The 15,706-nt window shown below is 42.1% G+C and overlaps 1 protein-coding gene across 1 annotated transcript; it reads left to right on the forward strand.

Moving 5' to 3' along the window:
• Positions 1 to 2,225: 2,225 nt before the first annotated feature.
• LOC147904354 (cyclin-A1-4-like) lies at positions 2,226 to 5,887 on the forward strand. The gene is made up of 11 exons (XM_087394078.1): positions 2,226 to 3,000; positions 3,133 to 3,427; positions 3,539 to 3,672; positions 3,798 to 3,890; positions 3,978 to 4,111; positions 4,213 to 4,288; positions 4,454 to 4,530; positions 4,636 to 4,669; positions 4,763 to 4,912; positions 5,094 to 5,228; positions 5,335 to 5,887. Exons 1-11 carry the CDS (start codon positions 2,722 to 2,724, stop codon positions 5,401 to 5,403), a joined length of 1,476 nt encoding a protein of 491 aa, XP_087250204.1. The 5' UTR covers positions 2,226 to 2,721; the 3' UTR covers positions 5,404 to 5,887.
• The last annotated feature ends 9,819 nt before the right edge of the window (positions 5,888 to 15,706 follow it).

Consider the following 15,706-nt stretch of genomic DNA (forward strand, 5'->3'; position numbering starts at 1 on the left):
CTTAACTAATTTGCAACACGCCTTTTTTACTACCAAGTTTTCTAATACACGTAAATGAATGCAAGTTACATGATTATTAAAGCAACTTACTCAAAAGAAAATATGATTGTTGGATTTTATCAAATTAACATTTAAAGCAATAACAAACATTCTCAAGACTATTAAATTGCAAAGTAGGTTTTAATAGAAGTCATTGTAAACATCATTAATTATATAACAAATTTGCTCAAGCAAAAACAATACAAAGGGTTAGACAAATCCTTATATTTCATCACAATTATAAAGCATCGTGGAAAATTACCACAAATCCATATCATCACAAAATTTCAACATGCAAAAGGTAAAAACAAAGTTACAAAAACTTGTTAACTACTGCCTAAAAAAGAAAGCGAAAACCATTAGGAAATACTGAACTAGAAAATGAAAGTTTGAATGGGCGACATAAATTAGGACGGACTATACTTCGGACTATACTTCGTCTGCCACATAGTTGTACTTGTTTGAAAAGGTCTATGTTTAACGAAATGAGGCACATTAGATGAATCTAATGAAGAAAATGGACGGCTATCTATACTGATGTTGTACAAATAAAAGGAAGAAATGTTTTTAAAGTGTCACGGCCGCCAAACTATACGCGATTCTCAGAAGCAGCACAAAGATATAGTTACGAGAAGCAAATACAGTTTGCTATAATTTCAGGGATCATGAATTGGCAAGGTGAAGGTCTTATAGCAAATGCTGTAAGTGCAACAGTACGTGCAAAGCTTCCGATTGGAATAGAAAATACCTGCAAATAAACATGCAATAGAATGAGCACACAGGGCAAACAGGAGAACACAGGGCAAACAGGAGATGATTGGAAGACACATGCAAACCCAAAAACTTACCTTCAGCGTATGCTACCTTCGCAGCAGCTTGGAAGGCCTTTAGCAAAGACTTCTTGGGTTGTTTTATTGATGGTAGAATGGTTCAGCAAGTGGGCATCTCTCTCAGGCTTCCCAAAGGACGACGCCAGCAGGATGGGAGTTGAAGGAACCGTCATGCAACCAACACCGTAGTGAAGCTCCACTTTCCGTGAGGTAGCACCATCTGCATGCATAGGTACCAAAAGAAATTATTCAGCACCATGCAAATGAAATATATCTCCACAAAATGATGAGCAGTAATCCGCACACACCAGATAGATTGCCAGTTTCATCGTCCCCTTCATGCAAGACCTTCTTTCCATAGCGCTTCTCCAGTTCCACAATAAACCAGATAGTTATGAGCTCTAGAAGTACAATTACAAGCAGAAAATGAAGTTGAAGTTGAAGTGGAAGAGAGATCAGAGAGTACCCTTTCCAAAGGTGTAGCAGTCTGTATCCATTGCCTCAGGTAAGTGGTCGTTGTCAGCCATGGTGATACGAAGGAGAAGAAGAGGCCGACTTTGAAGGAGATGCAAGACAATGAGCTCTCCAGCAATATAAAGGTAAATTCCATGTGCTACAGCTAATCCCTGCAGCATATTTGAGGATTGAATAATACAATTGGAGCAGCTTCGCAAGAATCCACATAACCATGAAGGAGAGGAATAAGCGTCAGAAGCGACGACCACCATACTTCCCCAAAATGGTGCAACAGTAGAACTAGTTAAGCGTACTTACATCTCCTTTGACGGCCCAATCAAAATATTCCACGTGGAACCCCGAAATAATGCACCAAAAACCATTTTACCTTTCGAAAACAACCAACCTTCCCTATACCCTTCCATAAGCAGGCCAAAAAAACTCACCGACCCATTCTGGCAGGCCTACGCTGCATGAATGCGGGCCGCTGCAATAGTAGGCCGACGCCCTACCATTGGGTTCTTGTGGCTTTCGCTAAGTTGACATTGTTAAGGTGGTCATTGGTGTTTTAAACGATGTTTAAATGTCCATAAAGGCTTCATTAAAAGCAAGGCCATAGTGGGTTTTGCCACCTTGTTTGAAAATTTGAGTGGGGGGGCAAAAATACAAAATACCACTGAAATTTTGAAACAAAGGAAGGGGGGCCGTAGGATGGGGGGGGGGGATGGACGGTGGAGATGCTAAGGCTGAGCAAAAAAGGCGCGAAGGACACGTGGAGGGCGGGAGGCAAAGCATTCTAAATTCAAACATGACACTTGGGCTTGTTCTCTCTCTATTTTCTCTCTCTTCGGGGATGGCCACTTTCTTACTCAAAACAACAGAGACTGCTCTTCTTCTTCATCCTTTTGAGTTCTGGCTATGGTGTTCTTCCTCCCTTCTGCCCCTTCGCATTTGGATTTAGCTTCCTCTTCTCTGGCTATGGCCTCCTCGCTTTTCACTGTCTAGCTTCCTTCGCCTTCCTCTTTCGTTTTGCTTGTACTCTAGATCAACCTCTTTCATCCTCTCTCCAACTATGCCACTGGCCTGCCTCGATTAGCTCCGCCTACCCTTTCTCCCCGCAGCTCTTGCCCCCTTCGCCCTCCATTGTAGCTCTTGTAGCTTCTTTCGATTCGGCCTAGGCCATTCCTGCGATGATCATCGAACCAAGGATCGCTGCAAGCATTTGAGGGACGGATTGCTGTACGCATTTAAGCGAACGATCGCTGCCAGCATCCAAGGAGGCTCAGTTTGCTGCTGTGTGCGTGAGCTGCGTGAGAATGCCACTCTAGATCCCTCAGCAGTGGCTTCCGCTGATTGCTGCTTGCCACTCTGGTGGATCTGGGTTTCGGAGAAGCCCATGGCCGGAGTGGCCAAGCAAGGGCAGCGAGTGCGTGGGAGGGACGTTGCGGCAGCACCTGTGACTCGTCAGGCCGCTGCTGGTGCGAACAGTGCGGGGCATAAGGAGAATCCTCGGCGGTCCAAGGCTGCGCCGAAGCGAGTCGCCGTAGACGACCATAGCCAAACGACCAGCGCTGACTCCGCCCAACACGCTAAGAAACGTGCTGTCCTTGCCAATTTGACAAACTGCCCGACCACGTTTTCCGATACCAACAACATCCATGCTGCCAGATCCCAGGTCGGTTCCTTCAATATCTCTTCCGGGATTGGAATTCTCGATTCTTTGTTGAGATGATGCGTGTGATGGTCGGCGTATGAGCATGCGTGAAATGGCACAAGTCTGATAGCATACATTTATTGTTGTTGCAAGGTTGCTGTTCAAGCTGCTGCCGCAAAAGGTAAAATACGAGTGGCCTCTCAGCGCAGGGGACTCGATGCGGCCCCTGTGAACCGTATCGAATCGTTTTTCAAAAGCTCCGGAGAACCAAGCTCTGGCAGAAATTCCGAAACGTATAGCTCCATCACATTTCAGAACGATGAAAACCTGTGTCCCAGGGGATCAGCAGCTTCTCCGGAAGCATTAGGAGCGGTTAAGCCGAGATGCAATCCAAGCAGGACAGTTTTGTCTCAGCCCACGACAGGCCCGAAGCCTCAGGCTTGCCAAGGTTAGAGCTTACCTTTCTCAATATGAGTACGTTAGCCACCACTGGAGAGTTGAATCTTTACATGCTTGAGCCATTAGCGGGGTGCTAAATCCAGTTTATCGTCTGTCTCAGTCCAAGTATTCGAAGAATGTTTGGAAGGTAAAGGATGGTCCAGCCGGATCTATACCGATATTGATGTTTTTAAAGATCCGCAAATGTGTAGTTCTTATGCCGCCGACATCTACAATCACCTGCGCATAGCTGAAGTAAGGGAGGGAAGCTCATTCTTCTTTTACGTTCTCATATAGGGAGCATCTGTGAATCATATGCAGGCTCGCGTTTCACTGGCATCTGTTTGTAACGGTTTCCTCTTCTTTGGAGCATTTTGCAGTTAAAGCGCAGACCTGCCGCAGATGTGATGGAGGTTGTCCAACAGGATATAAATGGCAGCATGCGTGGAATTCTTGTAGATTGGCTTGTTGAGGTGATTATACTAGTATAGTCTTATATTGTCGTAGTATTGTTTTAAAAGTCATTATGGCAGAATCAAAACCTTGCTCTTTCTGTGCAGGTGGCAGAGGAATACAAGCTTGTGCCCGATACTCTGTATCTAACTGTCTCGTATTTGGATCGCTTTCTATCTGGGAATTTGGTTAATCGACAGCAATTGCAGCTATTAGGGGTCTCATGCATGCTTATAGCATCGTAAGTATTCTCATACCAGTCGACCTTTCTAGTCATATATGTATTAGTCTTCTACAATCCTTTCAAGGCTTAACATTTTTTGCCCCCACTGATTTTATTAGGAAATACGAAGAGATATGTGCACCACAAATTGAAGAATTTTGCTACATTACAGATAATACTTATAGCCAAGAGGAGGCAAGTATCATTCCCCCAAAAAAACTTGGAAATCTCTTCTTCTGTTTCCTTAGATAGAGGAAAAGTACGTGTTGGCCTATTAAAAAAAGCAAAATTGGAGAAACCTATATTATTTCTGTGTATGTGGCGTGGAAATGTGTCAGCTTGATCATTTTTGGTATACAGGTTCTGGAAATGGAAAGACGAGTTTTGAAATACTTACACTTCGACGTGTCAGGACCTACAACCAAGACTTTTCTGCGGTATGTTTCCTTGTAAACGCACAGGCAACTTACAAATTGGCTTTTTTAGTGTTGAGAGCCAGCATTAAAAAGCATTTAACCTACATCAGTGCTTATGATGCTCAGGCGTTTCATCCGGGCTGCTCAAGCAGGGCAGAGGGTAAGCGTTCTATGTTCCATGTATTTTCCACCTGGATTAGTCAAGTTTGATGACTATCAAGCTGATTCTTAGGGTCTTGTTTAAAATTGGCAGGCCTCTGCCTTACAGCTGGAATATCTTGGCAATTATCTAGCTGAATTGACTTTAGAAGAATGCAGTTTCCTTAAATATCTGCCGTCGATGATTGCTGGATCTGCTGTGTTCATGGCGAAGGTTACACTTGATCCCTTGTCCAAACCTTGGGTAAGAGTTGCTAGTAGGTTTGAAGCACTCTGCTTTATTTTGAGAACCATCCCTGATTAAACAGTGAAGATTGTGAGATTGCGATGGTATAAAGGAGCCTAAGGAAATGTATGTGAAGGTACTAGTGCAGCTGATATCCTGCTTTGCGATGCTTTTTTGACCCTTGATTTTCTCCTACCAGAATTCAACCTTGCAACATTACTCAGGTTACCAACCTTCTGAACTGAAGGACTGCGTCAATGCTATTCATGCATTGCAGCTGAATACAAAACATTGCACCTTGCTTGCTGTCCGAGAAAAGTACAGACAGCATAAGGTTTGCATTTACCTCGAAATGCAATTTTTTGGAATTTATGTATTATTGACCTTCATGTTTTCACCTTGTACAAGCTTTTTCATTTGTGCTTTTCAATGTGGTGCAGTTCAAATGTGTAGCAGCCCTTGCACCACCACTTCTTGTACCATTCGAATATTTTGATGATCTCGTGTAAATATACATGCTACCTTATGAGTCAGGAATATCCGCTAGGCACAGCAGAACTGTGGTCAACGTTGGAGAACTGCCCTAAGGTCTTATCTCAGAGCTTATTTTCTGACTTTGAAGAAACGGTAATGCATAATGGGAAGCCGTCAAACAGTTTAAACTCAGAATTCAAGAGTTGTCTTTTTGAGTGTCTGTTTATGGCAGTTCCGCCATTATTGCCCCATTCATTATTATTTTTGCAAAGGAGGTTTTGGCAATTGTTACTCATGAATATCGTCGAATCCGTCTGGTTTTTGTTTGCATGAATAGCCTTTGTGGGGGACAAATTATCCAAAGAAAAACGACTATTAGGCCTACATTTTGAATATCTCTGGAAGGTGGATATTGAATTGCAGATGTGCGGCCAGTTTTGTAAATTGACAGCAATCTCTCTAGGGAAAAGGATGGGAGTGTATTGGAGCTACCCAAAATTCACATGTAATACCTTTTGCAAATTTGCAATTAATAGACGGCAAAGTCATTTCCCGAGTGATGAAAAATGTTTGATGGAAGTGTTGTCAATTTCTTGAGTTTTTACGAATCTTGAGGTGATTTTCATGCACATTGTAGAATGAATATATTGTGCTTGGCTTGCTAAAAGTGCACGTCGGCAAGGATGTCAAAACAATTGATGGAAATGGTGAAAGTACAAAATGTGACTCCTAGTTTGCCCAAAGTAGGGCCTATGGGACCTTGAGGCCATATGATATTGTGGTACTTTTGTGGGAAATGGGAAATTCTTCGAAGATGACATGGTCCCCTACTTTTTCTTTCCATTTTTCATGAAAACCCATTTTCCACCATGTCATTATCCCTTGAGGCTCCTTGGGACCAATACATAATGCAATGTGAAGCTCAACATCCACCAATTCACAACCTAAGTGACCTAATGTATAATAAAGCTTTCCTTTATCATGTACCTTACTAGTCTTCCCTAGTGAGTGCCCATGGAGTCCTTGTATGGATTGGTTTTGTACTCTTTGTTCTTCTTAACATGTGCTTTGGTCCTCATCCCATAGAGGATGAGCCTTAAGGTTCTTGCCTTGTTATCTTCTAATGGATAACCTTAAGATTTTTCACCATAATACTTTTTTGCTTTTGGGATATCATTTTAGGATGTCAAATGGCATTTTCCTTCTATTTCCTTTTTTAACTTTGCTTAATATCTTTACATCATGTTGAGATTGTATTCCTCCATAGTGATTTGCATCATGTTTTTGAAGTGGTCCTATAGTTGGATTGTACTTCAATTGCTTAGATGATGTTAACACAAATCTAATTGCTAGGTGATTTTGTGAAGATGTATGCAATGTTATTTTGTTATTTTGGTTAATTCAATGCTTGAATATATGGCCTTGTTATTAAACTTTACTTTGTGAAATGATTACATTTATATGCTTTGTTTTAGAATGATCTATATTATTTACTTGTGCTTGAGTTGATGTTAGCATCATAATATTGATGCAAGCTTTGTATTAATGAAAGTCTTCAACAATCATTTTCTTGGTTAAATAGCATAACCAGCTCTTGTTATCAAAGCTCCATATTCTTATTCTCTTGAGATATATAGAATGTCTTCTTCTTTCTTGCTTATCTTTTTTTTTTGGTTGATGTGGTAAAGTTATAGATTCAATGAGTCTAACTAAGACTTCATCTCCAATGAGATTCATCTCCTTTCTTTTCAACCTACTTACATGAAAAATTCGATGTATTCTATATTTGGTAAGGCGAATTTGTAAGCAAATTCTCCAATCTCCTTAAGTATTAGGAATGGTCCACAATACCTAGGAGATAACTTTGGACATCTATTTATCTTTAGGGTTATTGAAGATTTGGGCACACCTTAAGATATTACTTTATTTTCTTTTAACTCCACTCTAACTTTTTATGGTGTGGGTGTGCATAAATTCTTGCTCTATCTTTAGTTTGGTTTTTTCGAATCCCATTGAATTGGAATTCGAGCGATTGATAATCCATACAACATCATGAATGGACATAACTTTTAGTCAAATGCTTGGCATTGTTATATGCAAATTCCAATATGGATAAATATTATTTCTAATTAGTTTGCCTTTTACTTACATATGCTCAAAGCAAATCCTCAATGACTTGATTGACCCTTTGAGTTTGACCATCAATTTGTGGATGATGTATAATGTTGATATCCAAAGTAGTTTCTAGCCTCATGCAATACAACCCTCTAAAGTATGGCTATTACAATTGCTATCTCAATCACTAACAATATTGATTGATAGCCCATACAATCCATAAATATGCTCTACAAATAGATTTGTTGATTTGAGAGTTTTAACCTCTTTATTGGTTGGAATAAATTGAGCCATCTTGATCCATCGGTCCATAGTTACCCACATAGTCGCGTCCCGTCTATGTCTTAGTCATCGAAAATAAAATGCATGAAGATTCTCGTTTGCTAAATGGGATCTCCAAGGGATGCAAGAGACCGCATAACTTAAGGTGTTCAACCTATTGACTTGGAGTTTTTTGGCACATCAATTTGTTTAGTAGACTCATTCAAGCTAGCTCTTCATGCTTGAAGGTGAGAATCAACCACTCATTTGGGATTGTGAGGTGCAGGATCAAGAGGGTTTGCCACATTTGCCTCTAGGTCTCTTGCAAACTCTAGTTAGGAATGCCCTTGGGCCCTACTTTGTAAAGTTTGCATAGGTAGAAGTTGAGGGATTGCCACAAGTTGGATCTTGAGAGGCACCTTAGTCCTCAAGGACAAATCGTACAAGTGGTGGTGGGTCGATGCATTGTGAAATCCCTCCCACCATGCCTCATGAATTGGGGCCTCAATCTCCATCATGTGTGTGCTTGTCGCCTTCATATGAGAAAGTGATTGACCTTGTTCCTCTACCTTTGTGGGAAGGCGTCTCCAGGTCCCAAAGGACCTAGGTTGGGCCATTATCCCACTATCTCCATATGGCATGAAAGGTGTAGACAATATCCTTCCAAATGGTGACTTGGGTGGTTGCAGAGGAAACTTGATGGTCTCCCATCAAATGTTTCAAGCATTGATATTGTACACTCCCATACACTATCCTTTGGAGAAAGCAGAGGGTGCATATGAGAGGGAGGAGTCATCTCAAATGCCTCTAGCTTGGGAACATGTTGGCCATGAATCTTGTAGTCTAGAGAGGATGGATCAATGGCAGAGGTATGGTTGAGCCCTCACTTGAAGTCTTGCTACATCCTTTGTGTAGTGGCTACAATGTAGAGGGTTCCCATCCAAATCCTTTGTGTATTGCGATGTGAAATAGTGTCTAGACCTCTTTTTATGCAATGATGGCATCATCTACTAGCATTTGCTCTAGCCATGGGCCACAATGGGTAGGCTTCCATGTGCCACCATGAAGAAGAAATAGGAAACCTTTGTGGCTTGTGGATTGGTCCATAGTTGGTGGCCAAAAGATGTAAATCACCTTTAAGGGAACATGTTGCTCCAACTAATGATGCTCTTTTGGGGGACTAGGTTGATGCCTCCAGTTGTAGATGTTGGCCAATCCGAGTCATGTAAGGAAAAAGGGGCACCTCCTCTACCTTGTTTGAGTGCCCTAATTAGCCAAAACCACTCCCTTGGGTCCCATTAAATGTCTTTGAGTGGTTGACACTCCCATAACCAAAGGCACCACCTCACCCCTCTTGCCCTCCCAAAACTAGAATTGGATTAATGGAGGATTAATGGTCCATTTCTTGGCCAAGTGACATACGACTGTGACCATTTGCCACTTGGACTCTGGGTTTTGGAGTGTTCACCAAAAGGCTAGACCATTCTTGCAAGGCTTGACATATAAGTATCTTCTATGTTTTTATGTTGAGAGTAGGTATTCGCTAGTTGTAGACCCCCACCTTGGCTATTAGCCCTATTTTGAAATTCCTTAGACAACGAGTTGGGTTCTCTAGAAATAGGCTAATTTTTCTAACAACCATCTATTTGTTTTCTTTACCCCATGATCAATGCCTTTTGGATTGTTGATTTTCAAGTTTAATAGAAGGCTCTTTTTTCTAGAAAGAAAAAAAAGAAGGTACACACAAGCAATCCATAAACTACAGTGATTAGATAATTCCTACTTAGAACTAACAAAATTAGAAAAGTGAATTCTAACTATAGTAACTTGAATGGAGGCTATTGATGAATCATTAAAAACTCTAACCAAACCCATCTCAAAGTTATCCAATGCTTAGTGGTAATTCTTGTTATTAAACCACCAACTCCTCCATATCAATTTGAGGTGTATCTCTCGCCTTAGAGAAACCACGAATATTTCAAAGTACTTAAAGCCACTAATTTGCAACAACGGGGAAGAAAAAGAAAGAAAACCTATCCTAGTGACCACATGATTTTCAATGAAGGTGAGTGTGGGTGATTTGTTGTCTCAATTTGTGCTTTCCTATCGTATTCACCTACTCACCTAGTATCATATTCCTGTGGTAGACTTGGAAGCATTTCAACAAACAGGAATTGTGAGTGCTTGCCCGTCCTATGGAATCACCTAGACATAAAAATCATAAACGCATGCGAGTGTGTGTGCTTGCTTTGGATCAAGATTGATGTTCTGCAGCATACCTTGCTGACAGCCATGAGTGGATTTTGTCAGACAATCCAGCTGAATCGTTGTTGCTGGTTGGGGGAAGGGATTGATATGGTGATGTCCGGTGTGAAATAACCAAAGTAAGGATTTAATAAGAACGAAAACAATCAAAATCAAAGGCTATTCAATGGTTCAAATCTGCACATAAATTACAATGTGCCTCCCAACTCTTATGCATTCCAGCTCCTCATGTTTGACACGAATGCAACCGATAATGAAATCACATTGTCCTTACTTTCAAAGCACATCAAAGCACAAAAAATAAATGCAAATGCATTGGATGAGGTGATTTACTATATTGAATAGGTATAGATCTAGATAGACCTATATATATGCATTCATAGATCTAATTGATGATGTAAGTTGGATGGTCATAATAATAGTATAGGTACTATCATTGGGATTAGGACTACTATGTGAAGATTGTGGGAGAGAGGGAAGGAGTCTCACTTGCGGCTTTCTCACATGCACAATGGGGGAATACACACAAAGGTGGAGGCTGAAAACAGTTTTCCTCTTCTTAGTTGTGAAAGCCAAAAGAACTCTCGTACAAAGAAAATAGAAGAACCCTATATGTGGGTCTCAAACCAAACTCAACTAACTAAGGTGGCATACTAACTGAGCCACAAACTAGTGTAGATAAGGATAGCTGTCATCCAGCTATTATTCGTGGGCGGTGTACCAACCGCATCTCCAGCTAACAAGTCGGTGACATAAATGCACAACAGTCACCCTGGCATATCGCGAGTGGAGCTCGATATCTCAACACTCCCCCTCGAGCTCAATCCCAAATCTTGCACACCAAGCAGGTCTCTGAACTTGCGTAGCTTCTCTGCGCCCAATGCTTTCGTGAATATGTCAGCTACCTGATCCTCTGTGCTGACATAAACTAGATCAATAAGACCTAGTAAAACCTTCTCCCGCACATAGTGATAATGCACCTCAATGTGCTTTGTTCTGGCATGAAAGACTGGGTTCTTTGCCAAATGTATACTACTCATGTTGTCACAATAAATGACAACTGGCCCATCTGTAGACTGATGCATATCATAGAATAGCTTATGCAACCAAGCTACCTCACATGCAGCCATTGCTGCACCCCTGTACTCAGCCTCTGTGCTCGACAAGGCAACTGTAGGCTGTTTCTTGCTGCTCCAAGTGACTGCAGCACTCCCAAAAGAGAACACATATCCACTGGTAGATCGTCTATCTGAAATGCTACCAGCCCAATCAGCATCAGTGTATCCATGCAACTGTATCTGAACCCCAGCCTCATAAAATAGTCCATACTGCAATGTGGACTTCACATACCTGAGTATGCGTCTAGCCGCATCCAAATGCGGTTTCCTTGGAGCCTGCATAAACTGACTTACCCACCAAACAGCAGAGCTCAAATCTGGCCTGGTAATAGTCATGTAAATCAAACTTCCTACTATGCGTCTGTCATAGTAGGGTAGAGAAGTTCACCTGCATCTGCACTCAGCTTCACATTCTGCTCCAAAGGAACTGAAATAGGCTTACAGCCTATGATCCCATATTTGGACAGCATGTTTAGTCCATACTGCCTCTGCAAGAGCTGTATCCCACTTGGTGATCTAATCACCTCAATGCCCAAGAAATAACGCAGCTCTCCCAAATCCTTCATCTCAAACTTTTGCCTCAATAGCATTTTCACATGAAGGATATCTTCATCACTATCACCTGTGATGATCAAATCATCAACATAAATGACCAGCAGCATAATCCCTTTCTCTGTTTTTCTCACATAGAGTGAGAAATCTGCCTTGGAAATCTGAAAGCCAATAGTGACAAGATACTGTCCTATCTTGTCAGACCATGCTCTAGGTGCTTGCTTCAAGCCATACAAGGCTTTCTTCAACCTGCAAACAAACTCAGGATGAGTAGCATGAACATAACCTGCTGGCTGCTCCATAAAGACCTCTTCTTGCAAATCACCATGCAAGAAGGCATTCTTTACATCCATCTGATGTAAAGACCATCCCTTTGATGCAGCCATAGCAATGGCTGCTCTTACGGTTGCCATCCTTGCAAACGGGCTGAAAGTTTCTTCATAATCAATGCCATATGTCTGTGCATACCCCTTGACAACTAATCTTGCCTTGTATCTATTCACAGAACCATCTGCATTGTGCTTGATCTTATAAACCCACTTACAACCAATTGCATTCTTGCCTTTAGGCAAAGGCACCAATTCCCATGTAGCATTAGCATCCAAGGCATCCATTTCTTCATCCATGGCTTTCTCCCATTTTTCATTTCCCATGGCTTGCTCAAAAGAAGTGGGTTTTGGTTCCTGTATCACTTTGACCATATAGGCATAGTGAATGGCTGTAAATCCATCATATTTCAGCCTATCCACAGGATACCTAACCCTGGTAGAGCTGCGCAAAATAGGCTCACTTCCAAGTGCTCTCAAAACATCCCTGGTCTTCCTTACTCCAGGTGTAACAACAGAAGGAATACCCAACTCATCATCAATGCTCTGTTCCTTACTCCAGGTGTAGCAACAGAAGGAATACCCATTGGATTCACCATCCACACAAGAGTGACCTGCATTCACATCATACATGGGCTGATCTACCTTCTCTTTTCCTTTTCGTGATACCTGTGTACCACTCTCTGCATTGCTTTGAGGGGATTCTCCTGATCTCAATCTGCCTGTCCATGGCGAAGTATGTGAACCACTGGTAGAGGACACTCCAGGTGCACTGATATTTTGTGATTGCTGCTGTGCATTCTATGCAGCATTACCATTTTGTGCATCTACATCAGTCATCACATTTACTGGTTTATACAAGCTGCTCATCTCATCAAAAACAACATCTCTGCTCACTGTGAACTTACGTGTAGAAGGGTTATAGCATCTATACCCTTTCTGCTGCAGAGAATAACCAATAAAGACGCACTTCTCAGCTTTTGGATCCAACTTGGACCTCAGCTCATCTGGCACATGGACATAGGCAATGCAACCAAAAATCTTCAAATGAGAAATATATGGTTTCCTACCAGTATACATCTCCTCTGGCGTCATGCCATGTATTGCTGCAGTGGGAGTCCTGTTCATTATATAGACTGCTGTAGCAACTGCTTCAGCCCAATAATAATCTGGTAGATCTTTTTCATTTAGCATAGCCCGAGATACCTCTCCAATATGCCTGTTTTTTCTTTCTGCAATTCCATTTTGCTGTGGGGTATGACTGCATGAATATTACTGCTTTATACCATGCTCCTGCAAGAACCTTGCAAACTCATTTGAGAGGTACTCTCCCCCTCCATCTGACCTTAGGCATTTTATCTGCAGGCCTGTTTCTTTTTCCAGCATAGCTTTGAAAGCTTTAGTGACAGCCTCCAATAGATGCAGCTTTAGTAGTCCACACATCAGAGTGGATTAATTCCAATGGCTTTTTACTCTCTTGAACATGCCTAGGAAAAGGTTTCCTTGCCTGTTTCCCAAATTGACAGGCTTCACAAACCTTGTGCATTTCTGCAACCTTGAATTTTGGCAATCCTGCAACAATATTTTGGGCTTGCATTGATTTAAGTCGCTGTATATTAACATGACCAATGCATTTGTGCCAGATGTCAATATCTGCAACTACACCGGTCCCATGTGCAAACATTGCTGCACTCAATTCAGGCATGTCTGCATCCAACGTAAACATCCTGCCCTTCTTCTTTCCTTTTTCTATCAAGCTACCATTATTTTTCATATCCTCAACAAAGCATCCATGAGGATTAAATCTGACCTGCAAGCCCTGCTCAACCATCTGACCAACAGAAACCAGGTTCTTGGTGATGTTCGGGACATGAAATACATCAGACAAGTATTTCTTTTTCCCATCCTGCATAGACAAAGGAATTTTGCCAATCTGCATAATAGGATGTGCAGTATCATCACCAGTCTCCACAAATCCTGGCTTTTCCATTTCCCTTGCGTCTTGCATCCATTCTGCATGACCTGTCATGTGGTTTGACGCACATGAGTCAACATACCACACATCATTTTGTTCTTCTGCACTTGTCACAGAATTGGTCATATGCTGCACCATAAATAGATGCTCATTTCTGTCATCACCCTGCCTGCTAGAAGATGCATAATTGCCTTGCTGCAATTTTCCATTCATAATGTCATTCTGCTTTTTGAAGTAGTCCTTAGCCATATGACCCATTTTGCCACAATAGTAGCATTCAACATTGCTGTTTGCATTTTGGCTTCTCTGCCATCCACCACGGCCTCTTTGGCTCCCCCTGCCTCTAGAGTTACCACGTCCTCCTGCATAGGACTGGTTTTCTTGTGTTTGCTGCATATTCTGATTTCTACCACGGCCTGCAGATCGGCCTCCTCTACCTCTGCCTCTACCTCTGCCAGCATTTGAGTGGAAGACAATTTCTTTTGAAGTTCCTGCTGAAGAAGATGCACCACCATTTCTCTGCTCTTCAGAAATTAGAAGAGCAATCAGCTCCTCAAAATCAGGAAATTTTTCACGGATGGCAATGGATGTCCGGAACTGTGCATAATCCTTTCCTAGACCATTCAAGGTCACAGAAACCAAATCATCATCATCCACTGGCGACCCAATGGAAGCAAGTGCATCTGTAATTTTCTTCACTTTCATGTGGTAGTCATTTATGCTCAAATTTTCTCTCTGCACATTGTGCAACTCCTGTTTGAGTTGCATTTTCCTGGCTTGCGTATTTGTGCTATACATTTTTGCCAAAGTATCCCATGCCTCCTTTGGCGTATTTGCATCCTGAATATGCACAATCATGGAGTCCGAAATACTGATAGACAGCCAGTACATAACTTTCCTGGCTCTCTCATGCCATCCTTTGAATGCCTGCATTTCCTGTTGACTGGGAACATTAGGAAGAACAGGTTCTTCTTCATTTCCTGTAATGAATTCCCAATAGCCTTTTCCCATCAAGAAATTCGTCATTCTAAACTTCCATGCCTGGAAGTTGTTCTTGTCAAGCTTTTCAGTGACAATCTGTGAAAGAGAATCAGATGCCATTATAGAACACTGCAAAATATTCTGTCACTGCAAAAAACACAGCTTTTTGCCTCACACGGGTAGATCTGCAAAACTGACGAAAGTGGTATTTCACCACACAGTCACTTCCTAGTGACGATTTTGCATCAACAAGCAACAGGCATGAATCTGCAACTCCCAATCTCTCTGCACATAGGCATACGATGCAATTTCTGCGGCACCTTTCCATCGACTAGCCGCGCAGTGGTCGCACAGCAAAAAACAGGGCCTTTTTCTGAGTGCCTGCGAAGAACTTCTGTCTCCAAAACGGGCCCCGAAATGACCTCGAATCAGAAAAATAAAGTCACTAGGGGCTTCGCCCTCTCCCGCAACATATACTGCGCTCTCGCCACACTGCGAAGGGCGTCTCAATCTGAGACAGTGCACTCTTGCACTTCTGGCTGTGCTACCTTCAGAGATTTGCTCCCAAACTCGAAATAGGAAAGCAACACTGGTCCTCTTACCAGGACACAACGAACTTGGCTTGCTTTCTTGAGCTCCTTACCATGAACAAGGCTCTGATACCATGTGAAGATTGTGGGAGAGAGGGAAGGAGTCTCACTTGCGGCTTTCTCACATGCACAATGGGGAAATACACACAAAGGTG

This window comes from Dipteris shenzhenensis, chromosome 2, assembly GCF_047967505.1.
Source record: "Dipteris shenzhenensis isolate YYH24624 ecotype China chromosome 2, Dip_SZ_1.0, whole genome shotgun sequence".
Classification (NCBI taxonomy): domain Eukaryota; kingdom Viridiplantae; phylum Streptophyta; class Polypodiopsida; order Gleicheniales; family Dipteridaceae; genus Dipteris; species Dipteris shenzhenensis.